This window comes from Chenopodium album, chromosome 1, assembly GCF_948465745.1.
Source record: "Chenopodium album chromosome 1, dcCheAlbu1.1, whole genome shotgun sequence".
Lineage (NCBI taxonomy): Eukaryota > Viridiplantae > Streptophyta > Magnoliopsida > Caryophyllales > Amaranthaceae > Chenopodium > Chenopodium album.
This window is the reverse complement of record NC_137834.1, coordinates 351002-368068: the sequence shown is the minus strand read 5'-3', so window position 1 is coordinate 368068 and position 17067 is coordinate 351002. Positions and strand designations below refer to the sequence as shown.

The window sequence follows — 17067 nt, the reverse complement described above, 5'->3', positions numbered from 1 at the left end:
TGTGATGAGTATCATTTTGACATTTATTTTCTAGTCATGTTCCTAGATTTTTATGTTAATTCCTTTAAAACTTAATGTCTTTATTAAGGTTTTTGATATTTTATGACTTATTTCTCCTTTGTGTGTTTTCATACATTATTGAGGTCATTTTGGAAGATTAAAAGATGAACAAAATAAAGGGATTCAATGTCTTTGAAAAGAAATATGATATATGCAAACTTAAGGAACTATTACGTAAGAATCCAACACGTTCTACCTTAAGGTTGAAATCATTTCTTAAATATGTTATCAATCAGATTAATTTTCTATACAAATTACAATATTGATTTTTTATCATATGAAATTGACAATTAATTGACCATCTTTTTCTCCCCCTCCCTCCCTCCTTTTCTTTCCTTTCCTATCTTATGATTTTCAAAATTTATAAAGTTATGCTTTATTTGCATTTCCCCCTTTCTCAATCATTCTCCTCTCTCTTTCCATCTTTTGTTACATTGCACCACTTATGTTTTCCAAATTTTAAAGCCTTTTTAAAAATATTGTTTTTTTTTATTTTTTTCAATTTCTAAATCTTTTCAAAAGTATTGTACTTCCTCCGTTCTTTTTTACTTGACACGCTTTGACTTTTACATATGATATCATTTTAAATTCGTCTCAATAAGTACTATCGTAATATACAACTTTTATAATTTTTACTTATAAAGAATTAAAGTTATTGATCGCTAAAGTTTTGCATTAGCAAGCATGATAAAGGAAACAGATCAAGTATAAAAGAACGGAGGAAGTATATCTTTAATTCATTCGGTTAAATAGAATATTGAGTTTGCACATAACTTTTTTGAAAGTGTTTACATTTTTGATATGTAAGTATGTAACGTTCATGCAAATGAAGGAGCATAGAAAAAAAGTATGAGCTAGTAATCTAAAGTTCTCACATGCATTAGAGCCATTACCGTCACCCTATCTCAACACGTGGTTGCACTTTATATGGTGTGTCATAACCATTAAAATCAACGATCACGTGCGGTCCCCTAAATCATCAAAAAGCTTTAAAGATACACTCGATAATTTATTAGGAGCTAATTAAAAAGGCCATTATAAATATAAGTTTTCTTTATATCCTAAATTTTACTTTAAACAAGGCCTCTAGGGTTTGTTCTATTCACCTGATTTTCAATGATCTTAACTTTTTCTGAACTTACATGAACTTATTAAACCTTATTTTAGTTATAGTTTGTACTAGAATAACCCTTATCAAAACTTATTAACCTGAAATAAGTGAAAATAAGCTAAACAAAACAAACCCTAAAATGTGTTCTCTCACTAAGAGTTTTTAAGAAACCATACTGCACTATTCAAATTTCCAAGTACAGACACCTTAAAAAAAAAAAAAAAAATATAGTACGGACATCTTCAAAGAATCCACGCAGACTTAAATAAGTGATTTTCGCTGCTTCTAGGCCAAAAAAATTATCATTAATCCTGTAAAGAGATTTCAGTTAAAGTAGAAGTTAGATTAATTCCACCAAAGCACAATCATGTTAAATTCTTTTTAAAAAAAAAAATCATCATTTCAATGTTTGCCATCTTATACAGTAAATCAGTCACTTGTATTTGACCTACCACTTATTTTGAAGTGATGAACTCAAAAAACGTATTCTAAACAACAAACACTTGCAATTGCATGCATCAAACACCATCAATCAATCAGTACAATATCTTCTTCTTCTGAACATCCTGATCCTCCTCCTTGGCCAAAGTCCATTCTTCCTCCCTCTTCTGCTTTTTCAAAACTGACTCCGGTACAACAACTTTAGTAGCCTCCTCACCCATTTCTGCTTAACAAAAGTACCAATCAATCATCCATTAAAACCAAAGCCAATTACTCAAATCATATAGCCTATAATTAAGCATCTGAAAACACTAAAACCAAATCAGCTCCTCCATTTCATATCAATTGCAGATTACACATCCCAAACCAATGCATCATTAAAATTACATGTGTAAGCCATAATCCAAACAATTTGTTACACAGAAAACAAACTTATCACCACAATTTGAATATTAACCACAAAAATCTATTTAATTTATGCGATTACTTGACATATTTATACTAAAAACAAATAAAATTCAAAACTTTCCCACATTTTATTACAAAAACACACAACGTACTCCAAATTTTTCGCAGGAAAGGAAGCTAAATCAGTCAACATTCAAATAAAAGGAAAAATTTAATTAAAGAGCTTAACATTCAAACAATTAGAACACGAGAGTGAAAGAAGAGAGAATCAAACCTGGAGATCAGAGAATCATCAAATAACCTCTCAAGCTTCTTCAATGGAGAGGAAAGTCCAGGAGTTGCTTCAGTGGAGGGTTGGAGAAAGCTCAGAAGAGAAAGGAGAGAGAGAATTGTACCTAGAGATCAACAATTCAACCACGAATCAGACAATTCATTCCAAAATAACGATAAATCACTCAAATTCAACCCAAAAAACGAAAGCCAAAAAACAGAAACAAATCGATCAAATAAACCCCAAAATAATCGAAAACCAATCGAACAAATAAAGACAAAAAATCAAAAACAAATCGATCAAATAAACCCCAAAATAATCGAAAGCCAATCGACCAAATTAATGGATTTTGGTTTTAGATCAAACTACATATCAGGGTAGTGTAAAGACAACGAGACAACTAATTCTAGATAGAATGAACCGTTAAATTTGAGATTATGATGCATCCTAAGATACCACTTTTCTCCATACCCAAAAAAGATAAAATGATACCACTATAAAAAAGTATCACTTTATATAATCATATTGTAAGATTTGTAACTTTTGCAAGTGGTCAAGATCATAGAAAATACAAGTATTATACAAGTATATGAGATGCTCATCATTTAGTTATCATCAATCTGAGAAAAGGTTAACACACGCGAATTAGCTCGAGAATCTTAATACTTATTTTACTTGCAAATTCAGCCAAACGTAATTTAATATAAATCATGCTCTTTAGTTGCATCTAATTTAAAGATCAAGATAAATTATGCTCTGTAGTTGCATCTAATATATAAGACGAAATAAACATAAATCATGATACTTAAAATCTTTTAAACATATAAGATCTGAGTCAAGAAGTCGAAGACATGCTATTATATCATGTTCCTTGCAATCAAATCGTTTAAAATTTATTAAAATCATGTTTAATCGAAAGATCGTGAAGATCTTATGCTATAAAGTAATTCCAATCAAAGACACGAGACTAATTGATTGAAAATCAAATAAATCAACAAGATCTGACAGTTTAAAGGCTCAGAATCACAGAACTATGAATTAAATAGGTAATTTCAATCACTTGTGACGGTGGTTGTAATGGAGGTGACGGTTGAAGGTTGGTGTCGGTGACGGAATTCACAAAGCTTCGTAGTGCGATTTTAACCTAGAGATCAACAATTCAACCACGAATCAGACAATTCATTCCAAAAGAACGATAAATCACTCAAATTCAACCCAAAAAACGAAAGCCAAAAAACAGAAACAAATCGATCATATAAACCCCAAAATAATCGAAAACCAATCGAACAAATAAAGACAAAAAATCAAAAACAAATCGATCAAATAAACCCCAAAATAATCGAAAACCAATCGACCAAATAAAGCCCAAAAATCGAAAACAAATCGATCAAATAAACCCAAAAAATTTGAAACTAAATCAAGAGAGAGAAACAAGATCGAACCTGATAAATGTGACGATCGGAAAGTCATCTTCCACAACCTCAGACGCTGAGAAGAATCAAAGCCCCATCGTCGAAAGCGATGATCGATGGTCTTGAGCGAGGTACTGCATTTTTCTCTCTCTAGGTTTCTCTCTCCTTGCTTAATCAAATGCTCTGAGCCTCTGACCCTTTTCTTCTGAGATAAAAGAGAGAGGGAAGTCGGTGTAGTCCTTCAGATTCAGACAGAGTTGGAAGAAGCAAGAAGGTGAGGAAGTCGGTGAAAAGCAAGGGCCAAGTAAGTCGGTGGAAATAAGGGGTATAATTGGCAATTCATTAATGTTGGGGGCAAGGCTGTAATTACACCAAAAAATACTATTCATAAGGAACAGTAGCAACATTTGCACTTTTATAATGGTTACCAAAAAATACTATTCATAAGGAACAGTAGCAACATTTGCACTTTTATAATGGTTATGGATTAAAATGTATTTTATTTATTTATTTTTCCGTATCCCCGTTTCTCAATATTTTAAAATATCCGTTTCCCCGATTCCCCGTTTTTCCGTTTTCGTTTCCGTTTCCCGTTTCCGTGCAACCTAGCTTGTAAGTATTGAGGGATCCATATCAAATTTGATTCCGATTCTTGGATACCACCCTCATGCCTTTAACCAATTGAGTTAGTTAATCATCCAACCAATTATATGGAATAATCAAGTTTGAGTTAATTGTTTTTGTTTACTATTGCAATGTCTACGTCCATTTATTTGCTGTATTTGAATATTTGACAGATCTTACACTACTTTTTTATTATTATTTTTTTTGAATTATTACGTACTTTTTTTTTTAAAACAAAAAAAGGAGTGCTTTGACTTTTCTTACCTTTTTTTATGGGTTGACTTTTCTTACTCTCACAAAAAGAAATCAAATAGGAATAAAACAAAAAAGAACAAAGGTGTAATACTTTAAGAGTTTAAGAAGCTACATAACAAAAAGTTGGGAGTGAACTTTTGAGAGAGCGAGATTTTACTATGAAACTGCACTTTTTGTTTTATACTTGTGGTACGCATAGGAGAGAAGAGAGGGTAAAATTGGTATACACAAATTGAAAATTATTTATTTTGGAAGGAACCAGCCTAAACTAGTTCAATTACTGCATATATTACTTGATAATAATGTATAGAATAATAAAGTTTGTAGTTAGTAAATTGTAAATGCATTTCAATGTTACACCATCACATTCTCTTCTCTCTAGCAATGACAAAAATCATATTCCGAATTGCCATACATAGTCTCAACACCTTAGCCTTAGGAACAAGGTTTCTTATGATTTCAAGTACCAAATTGATTAGAAGATAGGACCGGCTGAAACGATATCCTCTGTGAGCTTGTTGTCCTTACCGATCTGGTAGTTTGTGAACACCTCAAAGTTGTTCTTAAATAGTCCAGCCAGTTTTAACAGTGTTTCCTTGTACGCATCCTTATCCGGCCACTACAGTACAGCACGAACGAAAAAGGGCAATTATTTATGAGTTTAGTATCACAAGAATTTAAGTAGAATTTACTAACAGTAGAGAAAAAAGTTACTAACAGCGTTAATAGGATCAAGGATTTCTGAAGGTACTCCCTCTATTTCAGAGGGGATCTCAAGCCCAAAGACTTCTGTCTTTTTGTAGTTTGCATTCAGCAGGGTCCCTGAGTGTATGGCATCGATTATCTTACGTGTGTATTGCAACTTGATACGACTACCCACACCATACCTGCATAACCAAAAACAAATTACATTGATTACAATATTAACTTGCATTGTGTATCAACTACATGATTCTACACTATGATTATTGATTATACTGCAAAAAGGCGAATAATCTCAACACAAATCTTTGCATCATACCTTCCACCAGACCAACCAGTGTTGACAAGCCACCCTGTGGCGCCGTACTTCTGCATCTTTTCAGCAAGCATCGCAGCATACTTAGTAGGATGCATCATTATGAAAGCTGCACCAAAGCATGCTGAGAATGTTGCTGTTGGCTCCTTAATTCCATCTACCGTGCCAGCCACCTGTAGTTTCAAGTTACAAATCAATTACGCCATCTTATTCACACTCATTACTACAGTTTGTTTGTTCGGACTAATTTTGATCGATCTTACCAGAGCGGTGTAACCACTGATGAAATGGTACATGGTTTGAGGAAGGTTCAACTTGCTCACAGGTGGGAGCACACCAAAAGCATCACAAGCCAACAGTATGACATTCTTCGGGTGAGGTCCAACACACGGTATCTTAGCATTTGGAATAAACTCAATAGGGTAGGCTGCTCTAGTATTCTCTGAAACACCAAAACAGTACAAGGTTTGCCTCAAATGATGTTCTGCCAAACTATATAGGTAGGATAATCAATATGATCTGTTTTCTAACCTGTGACGGATTTGTCTGTGTAATCCACTTCACGAGTGTGCTCATCGAATACTACGTTCTCAAGCACTGATCCATTTAAAAAACAAAAGCAGAAGCCTCAGGTTTTATCATTCAAGTATTGTAATTATTATTTGGAATTTAAGTTTACAAAGTTTGGTAAGAAAAGTATATACCAGTTCCAAATTTGATGGCATTCCAAATATCAGGCTCTTTTTCCCTTGACAGATCAATACACTTAGCATAACAACCACCTTCGATATTTGATACACCATTATCACTCCAGCAGTGCTCATCATCACCAATCAAGTAGCGATTATGATCAGTTGACAGAGTAGTTTTCCCAGTACCTAATGAAAAGAGCCATGGAATTATACATCATACATGTATTCAAAGAGCGTAGTGGCAAAGTAGATAGCAAATATGACAGTGTGAATACTACTATACCTGATAAGCCAAAGAAAAGGGCTACATCACCATCTTTACCCATATTGCAGCCAGAATGGAGAGAGAGAATTTGACGCTTAGGCATGAGATAATGCATTACACTGAATAGACCTTTCTTCATCTCCCCAGCATACTGAGTGCCGAGGATGACCATCTCTCTTCTAGCAAGATTAAGGTCTATGCTAGTCGAGGATGTCATGTAATGTGTGTAACGATTACATGGGAACTTTCCAGCATTGTATATAGTGAAGTCTGGAGTACCAAAGTCCTCTAGTTCCTCGGGTGTAGGTCGGATGCACCTGTCACCCATCCAGTTCTTAAATTTGCACACAAACACACACACACACACACACAGCTAGATACATCCATTTTCAGCTTTCTTATCCTTGTGTATACATCATTTTGTTAAAACCTTTTTTTAGTAAAATTAAAATCATACAGTATATATATCTTAGAATAAGAAGCCAATTTAGGAGATTAGGCCATAAGATAAATGAGAGCACAATCAAGTAAAAGAAAACTGCATCTAAGAGTAGATACTTACATGTTGTGCATGAACAGAGAATGATAAGCTCTTGCAGATACAATCCTGACTTTAATTTTGTTTTGTGGATCCCAGTTGAGAAATTGATCGTTCACGAATACCTAAAATATATTTTTCACATTGATTATCAGCCATTTAACTCCGCCAGTGGGTTTCCCGCTGCCAGTCCCAAGCCTGGATAAAGGAGGAGGGTTACGGTAGGCCAGTGACAGCCAGTATAAAACTTCGTCACATCCCATGACATGAGCCAAACAGATATTTTCGTGGGGGCGTTCCCTACTCAGCGACGCGCTGCACTTCCTAGACCCGGGTGTAGTGATAAGTATGCAAGGGTTGCTAGGTCGTCGCCCAGAAGCGACGCGCCACATTGCCCGAGTGTGGTGTCAAATGAGCAAGGGCGTGCCATTGGGGCGTTCCCTACTGAGCGACGCGCTGCACTTCCCAGACCCGGGTGCAGTGATAAGTATGTAAGGGTTGCTAGGTCGTCGCCCAGAAGCGACGCGCCATATTGCCCAATTGTGGTGTCAAATAATCAAGGACTTGGAGTTGGGATCAGGAGGGAGCGTGGGAGAAAAGAATTTAGTTTGCGGATTGGTTCTTGGAATGTGGGGTCTCTTACGGGAAAATCAGCAGAATTGGTAGAAGTAATGAAAAGACGACGCGTGAACATCATGTGCCTCCAAGAGACAAGATGGACAGGAGAAGGAGCTCGAGGCTTGGTTTTGGGGTATAAGGTATGGTATGTTGGGCAAGAAACGAGCCACAGAACAAGGAATGGTGGAGCTAGGAACGGAGTTGGTGTGGTTCTCGATGAGAGGTTGGCAAAAGAGGTGATCGAGGTCTATCGGAAGAACGATAGGTTGATAAGGCTGAAGTTGCTATGTGGCAAGGAGATTGTGAATGTTATCAGTGCTTATGCTCCCCAAGTGGGTTTAGATGCAGAAGAGAAACGACAATTTTGGGAGGACCTAGACGAGGTGGTGCAGGGTGTCCACCACTCAGAGAAGTTATATATTGGAGGGGATCTAAATGGGCACGTTGGGGCGAGCCGAGATGGCTATGAGAGTGTCCATGGAGGCTTTGGGTATGGGCAGAGGGACGCCGGTGGTGAAGCTATTATGGATTTTGCCCAATCATATGATTTAATTTTGGCTAATACTTGGTTTAAGAAGAGGGATTCACACTTGATAACTTTTCGGAATGGAGCAAATGCAACTCAAATAGACTTCCTGCTCACAAGGAGCATAGATAGACAAAGTTGCATAAACTGTAAGGTTATCCCAGGGGAGAGTGTGGTCACCCAACACCGGCTATTGGTAATGACTATTCGTCTGAAAGAGAAGGCGAAGAAAAAAGTTAGACAAGAAGAACCAAGGATAAGATGGTGGACCCTAAGGGATGCAAAAGCTAAGGTTTTTACAGAAAAGGTAATTGAAGAAGCGGATTGGGATGGAGAGGTGGATCCGGACATGACCTGGTTACGAATGAAGAACTGTTTCCTAAAAGTGGCCAAAGAGGTCTTAGGGGAAGTAAGGGGAAGAACTTCGGTACAGAGAGATACTTCGTGGTGGAATGAAGAGGTGAAAGCAGTAATTAAGCAAAAAAGGGAATGCTATCAAGCCTTAGGAAAATGTAGGAGTGATGAAACCTTTGCAGCGTATAAGGAGGCTAAGAGTAAGGCAAAGGCAGCTGTTCGCCAAGCAAAAGAAAAGGCATATCAGGAGGTTTATGAAAAGCTTGATTCCAAGGAGGGAGAAAGGATCATTTATAAGATGGCAAAGAGAAGACAAGAGGCAAGGAAGGATATTGGCATGGTGAAGTGTGTCAAAGATAAGAACCAAATGGTCCTAGTGCAAGAGGAGGGCATCAAGGACAGGTGGAAGGGGTACTTCGATGAATTATTTAATGGAAGTAATGGAGTTGTGATAGGAGATACCTCTATGAGTGATGAAGAAATCAACATGGAGTATGTGCGAAGGATTAGGAGAGTAGAGGTGGAGATTGCACTGAGGAAGATGAAACCTAAGAAGGCGGTTGGCCCTGATGGGGTACCGATAGAGGTGTGGAGGTGTTTGGGTAAGATTGGTATTGATTGGTTAACAAACCTTTTCAACAAGATATGGACGGCTACAAGGATCCCACAAGATTGGAGGAAGAGCACCTTGGTCCCGGTTTATAAAAACAAAGGAGACGCTCAAGATTGTTCTAACTATCGAGGAATTAAGCTTATGAGCCATACTATGAAGTTGTGGGAAAGGGTGATTGAACAAAGGTTGAGGGCATGCACAAGCATTTCAGATAACCAATTTGGTTTTATGCCTGGGAGATCTACTATGGAGGCAATCCATTTGATAAGACAAATGATGGAGTTTTATAGGGTAAAGAAGAAAGATCTTCATATGGTCTTTATTGATTTAGAGAAGGCATATGACAAGGTGCCAAGAGAGATACTTTGGTGGGCAATGTTGAAGAAAGGTATCCCACAAAGGTATGTAGACCTAGTTAAGGATATGTATCGGGATGTGTCAACAAATGTGAGGACATGCGGAGGGTTGACAAAAGATTTCCCTATTACAATCGGATTGCATCAAGGGTCTGCATTAAGCCCTTTTCTTTTTGCAACGGTTCTAGACGAATTAACTAGACCAATTCAAGATGAGGTTCCATGGTGTATGCTGTTCGCAGATGATATCGTTTTGGTGGATGAGACTAAGGATGGGGTTAATGTCAAGTTGGAGCAATGGAGGCAAAGGTTGGAATCTAGAGGGTTTAAGCTAAGTCGGAGTAAGACTGAATATTTGGTATGTCGTTTTGGCACTCAGAGGGGGACAAGCAATGAAGTGGTGAGTTTGGATGGAAAGGATTTGACCATGAGTGAATGTTTTAAGTACCTAGGGTCGATCATCCAGAAGAATGGTGACATTGATCAAGACGTGACCCACAGGATTAAGTCAGGGTGGCTTAAATGGAGAGCGGCCACGGGAGTGCTATGCGACCGCAGCATTCCCTTAAAGTTGAAGGGAAAATTCTACAGGACTGCCATAAGACCAGTGTTGCTCTATGGTACAGAATGTTGGGCTTCTAAGAAAGAGCATATTAAAAAGATGGAGGTTACGGAAATGCGCATGTTAAGGTGGATGTGTGGAAACACTTTAAGAGATAGAATCAGAAATGAGGTTATTCGCAAGAAAGTAGGTGTGGCGGGCATTGTAGATAAATTAAGGGAAAATCGTCTGCGTTGGTTTGGACATGTAAGACGGAGACCCGAGGGTGCACCGGTGCGAAGAGTGGAAGAGTGGGACCATGGAGGGATTAAACGAGGAAGAGGGAGACCAAAGATGACTTGGTTGGAAGGAGTGAGGAAGGATATGAAGTGCATGGATTTACGTGAGGATGAAGTTTTGGATCGTAAGGGATGGAGGAGAAAGATTTATGTTGATGACTACACGGAATAATCAAATTTGGTTCATGTTAGCCGACCCCACTTTTGGGATTAAGGCTTTGATTGATTGATTGATTGATTGATTGATTATCAGCCATTTAATAAGAATTTTAACGTTCATCTCTAGTATATCAACTTATTATGCTTCTTGCAATATAACTTCAGACTTCAAAGAGTCCCCACAGTAATCTTAGCTTGATCAACATGAAATTCTTATGGAACTTTAGACATTTAACACTAAATTACATTTTGTAAATATTTTTAGCCAAATTTTCAAATCATGTCCAATTCAGCCCAAAATTAAGGAAAAAATCAGAATAAGGGCATTATAAGGCCCAATTTGGCCTAAAAAGCCCACAGCAACCTGGCCCAATATCATTAGTTTTGGCATAAATTTCCCAACCCGGAAGTAGGCCTGACCAACCTGTTTTAACACAATATGGTTCACTTCTTTACAAAAATACCTCTACTCTTGTCTTTATGAACTCACTCCATACGTAACTTAAATATATTCATGTGACTATAAAATTGAGACAAACGACAAATCCATAACGACACAGAGCCATATTTCAGTTTGGGAGAGCAAAAGGGAGTGATTTGTGTATACAGGAAGACAACAACCAACTATTGAATGGGAAAAGTCTCCATATATGATATATCCAAATAACACGAAGATGCCAAAAGCATAGACGATAAAATAGAGGTGATATTCCCAAGTAAAGGATCGGATAGGACTCAGAAGAGGAAGCACCTCTGCTAACATATGACAAAACATAAAACTTCTTCATATCGTCACATCCCCTCACTTGCCCATATTTTACTCAAAGTTCAACCTGCCTATTACATCACTTTTTTGTTTTCCTTTCACACTCCATAACTCCCCCTCGCTCAATAATGTTATTTATTCTATGACTATTTTATACGCTGCCTCCTATTATTTTGTCACCTTCAATTCATTGTCATTACAACTTATAGGAGTTTAAAGAATGGATACAAAGTTTCCTAACTCGAGTCCCACGTTAATAAAATACCATATTTGATCCTCAATTTGTGAGTGTGTTAGCATTATACTCCGTACTATACTAGTGGGAGAAAGGCTAAGGTAATAAGGTTTTTCACCAAAATGTCACTCTAATTGAACAAGGACTTCACATTAACATACATAATTATCTCTTAAAACATTAAATTGCAAAAATGGAAAAAAAAAAAATAACCTTGTCTAAAGAATTCAAATAATCAACAGCCCTCTCCCGGTTAACCATGAAGGTATGTTCATCCATCTCAATATTAGGCGAACCTCTGCAACATTATGATTGCACACAAAATATGATTAAAAACTCATTTAGTAATAAAATTACTAGCTAAATGAAGTATATAAAGCGAGATAGAAGAGAATGAGACGACGAATATGGTCTTACTTGCCCCACCAAAGCTCATCCTCAGTAGTCTCATCCTTTACAACACGCTTGTCTCTTGGAGCTCTCCCTGTTTTTGCTCCTGATAATGTTGCCAATGCACCATTTGATGTAATAAACGACCCTTTTTCATATTTGATCGCCTGCTCATACAGTTCTGCACCAACAACCCAATTCATGACTCCTATCCTTTGACAATGCTTGTAATTAATTATCTTTGGTCAAATAAGAAAGTCACGATTATGCAATTATTTGATCTAATGAGTAATGACTAATGAGTAACGTAGTACTTGTAACAAAAAAATTGTCAATTTGCTTGACTTGTTCGACTTGTTACATTATTTGTCAATTTGCTTGACTTGTTCGACTTGTTACATTATTGACGTATGACTTAATTACTACCCGTACTCTATAGTCCATACGTTTTTCAGCCGTGACATGTTAGTACGTTGAGACAAATCTCACCCAATTCCAAATGAACTACAAGTTACGTGTTTAAATCATGCATGCCTTACATATAAATCACTAAATGGAAGTTTAAACAAAAAAAGGCTGATAAATATTATACAATTAACTAGTTATGCAATTTAAGTTTGAATATCTTGAATATAAAAGATAAAGATAAAATGGAGTAGGTACCAGCCGGAGATAGGTTGTAGAGGACATGAGTAAATTTGAGAGCGCTGTCACTGACGCTGATCGTCGGAACAACCGGGTGATGATGCACATGCTTAAAAGCCTTTCCTGGGTCTCCTCTTACCACCTTCGGCCCTGTCTCTCTTGCCGAAGACGCCAATGACGCACTAATAGTCACGTTCAAAACAATGACCAAACCAGTCCAACAAGAAAAAGTCAATTATTGACATGGCTTTCTGAATTCCCAATATAATAACTCGTAATAGTAGATACTCCCTCAGTTTTATTATACTTGACTCATTTGATCAAAAAGTTATAAGAAAAATTTGTCAAATAAGACAATAAGTAAGTCTGTAAATTTCATGATATCCAATTTCGCCTCTATAAATTAAAAGAAACTAGGCAAGCAATTTGATTAATAAAATAATTTGACACGTGTCACTAAAATTATTATTGGTTATGAATTTAAGCTCTTTGCGTAACAATTGCTAAAAATGACTACTTGATAATTAAACTTGTGAAATTTCAAACAAATATAGCTTTAAGTTATACAGTAAATGTTAGTCGGGAAATGAAAATTTGTTAGCTGAATTGCAAAAATTGGAAAAGTTTGTTGCATATGAAAGTTGGAAAGAGATGGTACAAGAATTGTTTAAAAAGGGTTTGTTGAATGACAAAAAAAAAAAAAAAAAAAATAAAATCATGTACTAGTATGATGGCACAAAATGTATACCGCACTAGATGAAGCAAATGACACAAAATTTTGGATGGGGATAAATTTTGAAAAGTTTAGTTTGACGAAAAAATAAAGTTTGTTGAAGAGATTCTAATCCGTAACCACACACTATATTTAGCGTGTGGTAACTTGTTATTTCAGCTAAACATTATTGTTTAAACTAGCTGAAGTTGCTAGCAAACTACATCAACAAGAAAAGAAATAAACACCTTATTGACCATAAAGAATCCTTGGGTAGAGCGGATGATGTTGTCAAATCCTCAATCTCCCTAGCACTCTCTTCGGTCAGTCCATGATCATGGACAACGTGACCCTCAAGACTCTCATGGTTAAAGCACGAAACCCATTTGCGCCAAATGGGTTGGGACTTGGTACGGTTAGAATTGTTGCTTAATGTGTCTTTTTGTACACAATAGCAACGGTTGATGCCAAAGCAACTTATGGGTTTTTTTGGCTTATTATTTGGCAATGTGGAACAAGGTTGTTGGGTTTCGGCAACAAAAAAAGAGGTCAAGTTTTCAGAAGGTGTGTTTGCTTGGTTCTCATCTATGAGTATTGGGTTTACCCTTGATGACCTTCCCTTGCTTCCGCTTCCTACATTGCTTCTGATCATCAACTTCATCAATGTTAGCCCGTAATTTCGCAATTTTCAAAACATGTTTGTAAATGAGGAGCCATCCATGAGTCCATTGTAATCTTTTAATTGCTCCGTACATCTTTTTATTTTGAAATTAATTAGCGGTTATGTGTTGAGTAAGCACAAATTAATGCATTTGATAAATTGTTGAAGGTATTTTACCTTCTACAATAGTACTTGTATATATTTTTACTTTGTATTCAATACTCTATATAATATAAAACGGATTTTTTAATAGAAGGTTTTAGTCGAGTTTATGAGAGATGTGTTTCGAGAGATGGGAAATTCAATATTTCAAATCTTATTCATAGAAGTATATAACTATATATGAATAGGACATGATTAGAAATTAAAGAAACTCTAACATAGCAAATGATATGGAAGATTTGTTCTGCGTAGTAGTTGATTAGAGCACATTTTGAATTAGTAAATGACACGTATTTTGGATGGCCCCACAATTAGCCATTCCGAGTGCTTTTTGTCTTGGTCACGAGTTTTTTTTTTTTTTCAATTTCAATTGTTTATTAATGCTTGTAAACGTTAGATGATAAGGGACTTTTACCTCTAAGTTTATGCAGTTGGGACTAAAACTTAGGAGACACGGAGTGTTATTTACTTATCTTATTACGTCGAAATTATAAGATGAATCTCAATTTTCAACCTACTATAACAGAACCCGTTGAAATTAATATAGATCGACAAGATTATTAATTATGTTATGAGTATCATTTGGCAAGATAAAAGGAAATTTTGATGATTTTTTGGATATGCTTAGTCATGGTCAATAAAATTAGACGGGACTTATTAATAATCAAAATTATGTTAATGTCATATGTTACTCAGTAGTCAGTACATTACAAAAGATAGGGGTAATGTTTAAATTCAATGATGTAATGCCCTTGTAAATGCCGCCATTGCTTCCTTTATCTTTCGGCTTCTTGAAATTTTAGATTATAAATTTTCACCCGGTAGACTCTTTGTAACGGAATTAATAACAAAATGTAAACATTCTTCAAAATTTTGTTATTTAATATTCTTGGGGGCAAATTCGCCAATTAAAATGGTTTTTTTTACGTAATCTGGGGACTTCCTATGCTACCTAACTAATTGTCGTGTAATTTCCATCCAAAGTATGAAATAAAATTAGTCCATATTATACAATGTCCATTTTAAATGACTTTTTTGTTTTTTTATATTGGGGTGAATTAGGAAAAGATATTTAAGAATCAAACAAAATTATTTATGGGATAATATGATTACTTTCTTACATTGCATGATATTTTTTATTGTACATTTTAAGTAGGGGTATATTTTTAAAATGGAAATTGTTATATTTAAAATAGAAATATTAAATCAAATCAAACCAAATATTAATTGCATTGATTTGATTTTTTTCATAAATTTCCCAATTAATACCGAATACTATTATTTGTAATATATTGTAATTGCTTACATGCATTGGCTTACAATCAATATTTGAATTGAACTTAAATTTGACAGAAAATGCATATGCATATAAACTTGTGCAATGTCACGAGACTCACAATCAAGTCACAACCCACGAAGTTACGTATATACAATCGTTATAACTAATTTGAGACCGTAATCAAAAGTCAAAATAAGAAGAACATTTAGTAATTAATGAGATCGATATTAACATGATCACTCTAAAAATATACTTTTGCGTAAAAAAAATCATTTGCATGACGTGGCAAAGTGGCAATCTAATCTAACGATTGCAAATGACGTTAATTTTAAAGCACTAGAATTGATGATAAAAAAAAAAAGGTACCTAATGGATTGGAGTTGCAGTCGTTGGCGTTCCTCTTCGGACATGGCAAAAGTGGCACCAAACGAGGAACCGGTGATTGGGGTTGTAGGCGCTGATTTTTTCTTCTGCAAGGAGTGAAGTTCGTCAATGGTTTGAGCCTTCACCGGTAATGAACTATCATCGTGGCAAACTTCATTCCCCTTTTTCCCGCTTCCGTTTGTTTGTATTTTCGTTAGCCCCTTCCCGGGCATTTCCACGTTTCCGTTTCCATTTCCGTTTTCCATATCTGTGTAATACACAACATCCAAAAAATATTTTACAACCAATGTCCATATAATTTGTAACAGAATGCATTTGTAGCTCATTCATTCGTCTCAAAGTAACTATCTACAATTTTAATAACGTGATGTTATCGATTTGAACAACTAATGTGACAACAATATAACGTACCTCTGAGTAACTAAAATTTTAAGAGGCTGATTAATACACACCAGAATATGGCTGATGAATAATAAAAGAAATAAAAAAGACAATATTAATGAAAAAAGGAAAAATGTAGCATAAAAACGAAGATTTTACGGAGACATAAGAAGAAATGAGAAGGATGAGTGTTGAAGCAGCACAAGGGCTTCTTTATATAGTGAACGTTTCCGGGTTTAGTGGGGCCATAATAGATTAATAGGTGGGCCCTTTGATAATATTTAACTATGGTTAGTTTAGATAATAACTTATGGTTGAAATCTTATCCATGATTTGATCTCCAGCTCTTCTATGAATTGATACAATGTGGAAAAAGTCCATATTTTTAAGGCTTTATTACTTTATCTTGATTTTATTATTATTATTTAATATTGGAGTTAAGAATTAAGATTATAAACGCGCTTTTAAAGTCACTTTTTGTCTCTTTGAGTTGTTTTAAAGTCATTTTTTTATTTTGGATCGTTATAAACCTTAATTATGCTTTATGATCATATATTCATATGCCATTGTCTTGGTCGATTTTGGCGCATTTAATACGATCATAGATTTATAGTAAATCAGAATGATCCCTTTTTTAATGGAGAAAGAGATCTTTATAATTTTTACAAATTTAATATATGTTTACTCAATAATAAACTATACAAATCAGGGTAGAAAACGGCCGCAAATGAAAAGTGGAGCAATTATTTAAAAACAGAGAGAGTATTTGCTTATTCGAAATTAATTTGTCATGTTATAAGTTGAAATCACAGTATTCGTCATAAAATAAGAAATCAATTAGCAAACAAGTTGATAATTAACCAAATTTAAAAGATCGATAAATAGATCATT

The 17067-nt window shown here is 35.4% G+C and overlaps 1 protein-coding gene and 1 long non-coding RNA gene across 5 annotated transcripts; both read right to left on the bottom strand.

Moving 5' to 3' along the window:
* Positions 1–1116: 1116 nt before the first annotated feature.
* On the bottom strand, positions 1117–3971 carry LOC145638994 (uncharacterized). 3 transcript variants are annotated; one of them, XR_014114780.1, is made up of 5 exons: positions 3734–3971; positions 3324–3435; positions 2295–2415; positions 1624–1835; positions 1117–1482 (listed from the first exon to the last, which is right to left on the bottom strand). It is a non-coding gene; the product is annotated as an uncharacterized LOC145638994 (long non-coding RNA). The 3 variants fall into 3 exon arrangements; XR_014114782.1 differs by lacking the exon at positions 1117–1482 and having other exon boundaries at positions 1537–1835; positions 3352–3435; positions 3734–3969; XR_014114776.1 differs by lacking the exon at positions 1117–1482 and having other exon boundaries at positions 1537–1835; positions 3734–3968.
* Positions 3972–4788: 817 nt separating this feature from the next.
* LOC145588984 (phosphoenolpyruvate carboxykinase (ATP) 1-like) lies at positions 4789–16441 on the bottom strand. 2 transcript variants are annotated; one of them, XM_081646490.1, is made up of 13 exons: positions 16207–16441; positions 15778–16042; positions 12616–12779; positions 11980–12133; positions 11776–11860; positions 7120–7220; positions 6576–6874; positions 6305–6478; positions 6132–6197; positions 5864–6042; positions 5604–5773; positions 5301–5469; positions 4789–5201 (listed from the first exon to the last, which is right to left on the bottom strand). In XM_081646490.1, the coding sequence occupies exons 2-13, from the start codon at positions 16038–16040 to the stop codon at positions 5058–5060; spliced, it is 1968 nt and encodes a 655-aa protein (XP_081502616.1). In that variant the 5' UTR covers positions 16041–16042; positions 16207–16441; the 3' UTR covers positions 4789–5057. The 2 variants fall into 2 exon arrangements, with proteins under 2 accessions (XP_081502616.1, XP_081501921.1); XM_081645795.1 differs by lacking the exons at positions 15778–16042; positions 16207–16441 and adding an exon at positions 13558–13997.
* Between the last annotated feature and the right edge of the window lie 626 nt (positions 16442–17067).

Bases quoted from the DNA above. Each gene is read 5' to 3' on its own strand.
- LOC145588984 (XM_081645795.1), bottom strand. From the start codon at position 13,970: ATGAAGTTGATGATCAGAAGCAATGTAGGAAGCGGAAGCAAGGGAAGG. The intron at 12,134-12,615 runs GTACCTACTCCA...TTGTTGGTGCAG, and splicing joins CTACAACCTATCTCCGGCTG to AACTGTATGAGCAGGCGATC. The intron at 5,774-5,863 runs GTAAGATCGATC...TTGAAACTACAG, and splicing joins TCAGTGGTTACACCGCTCTG to GTGGCTGGCACGGTAGATGG.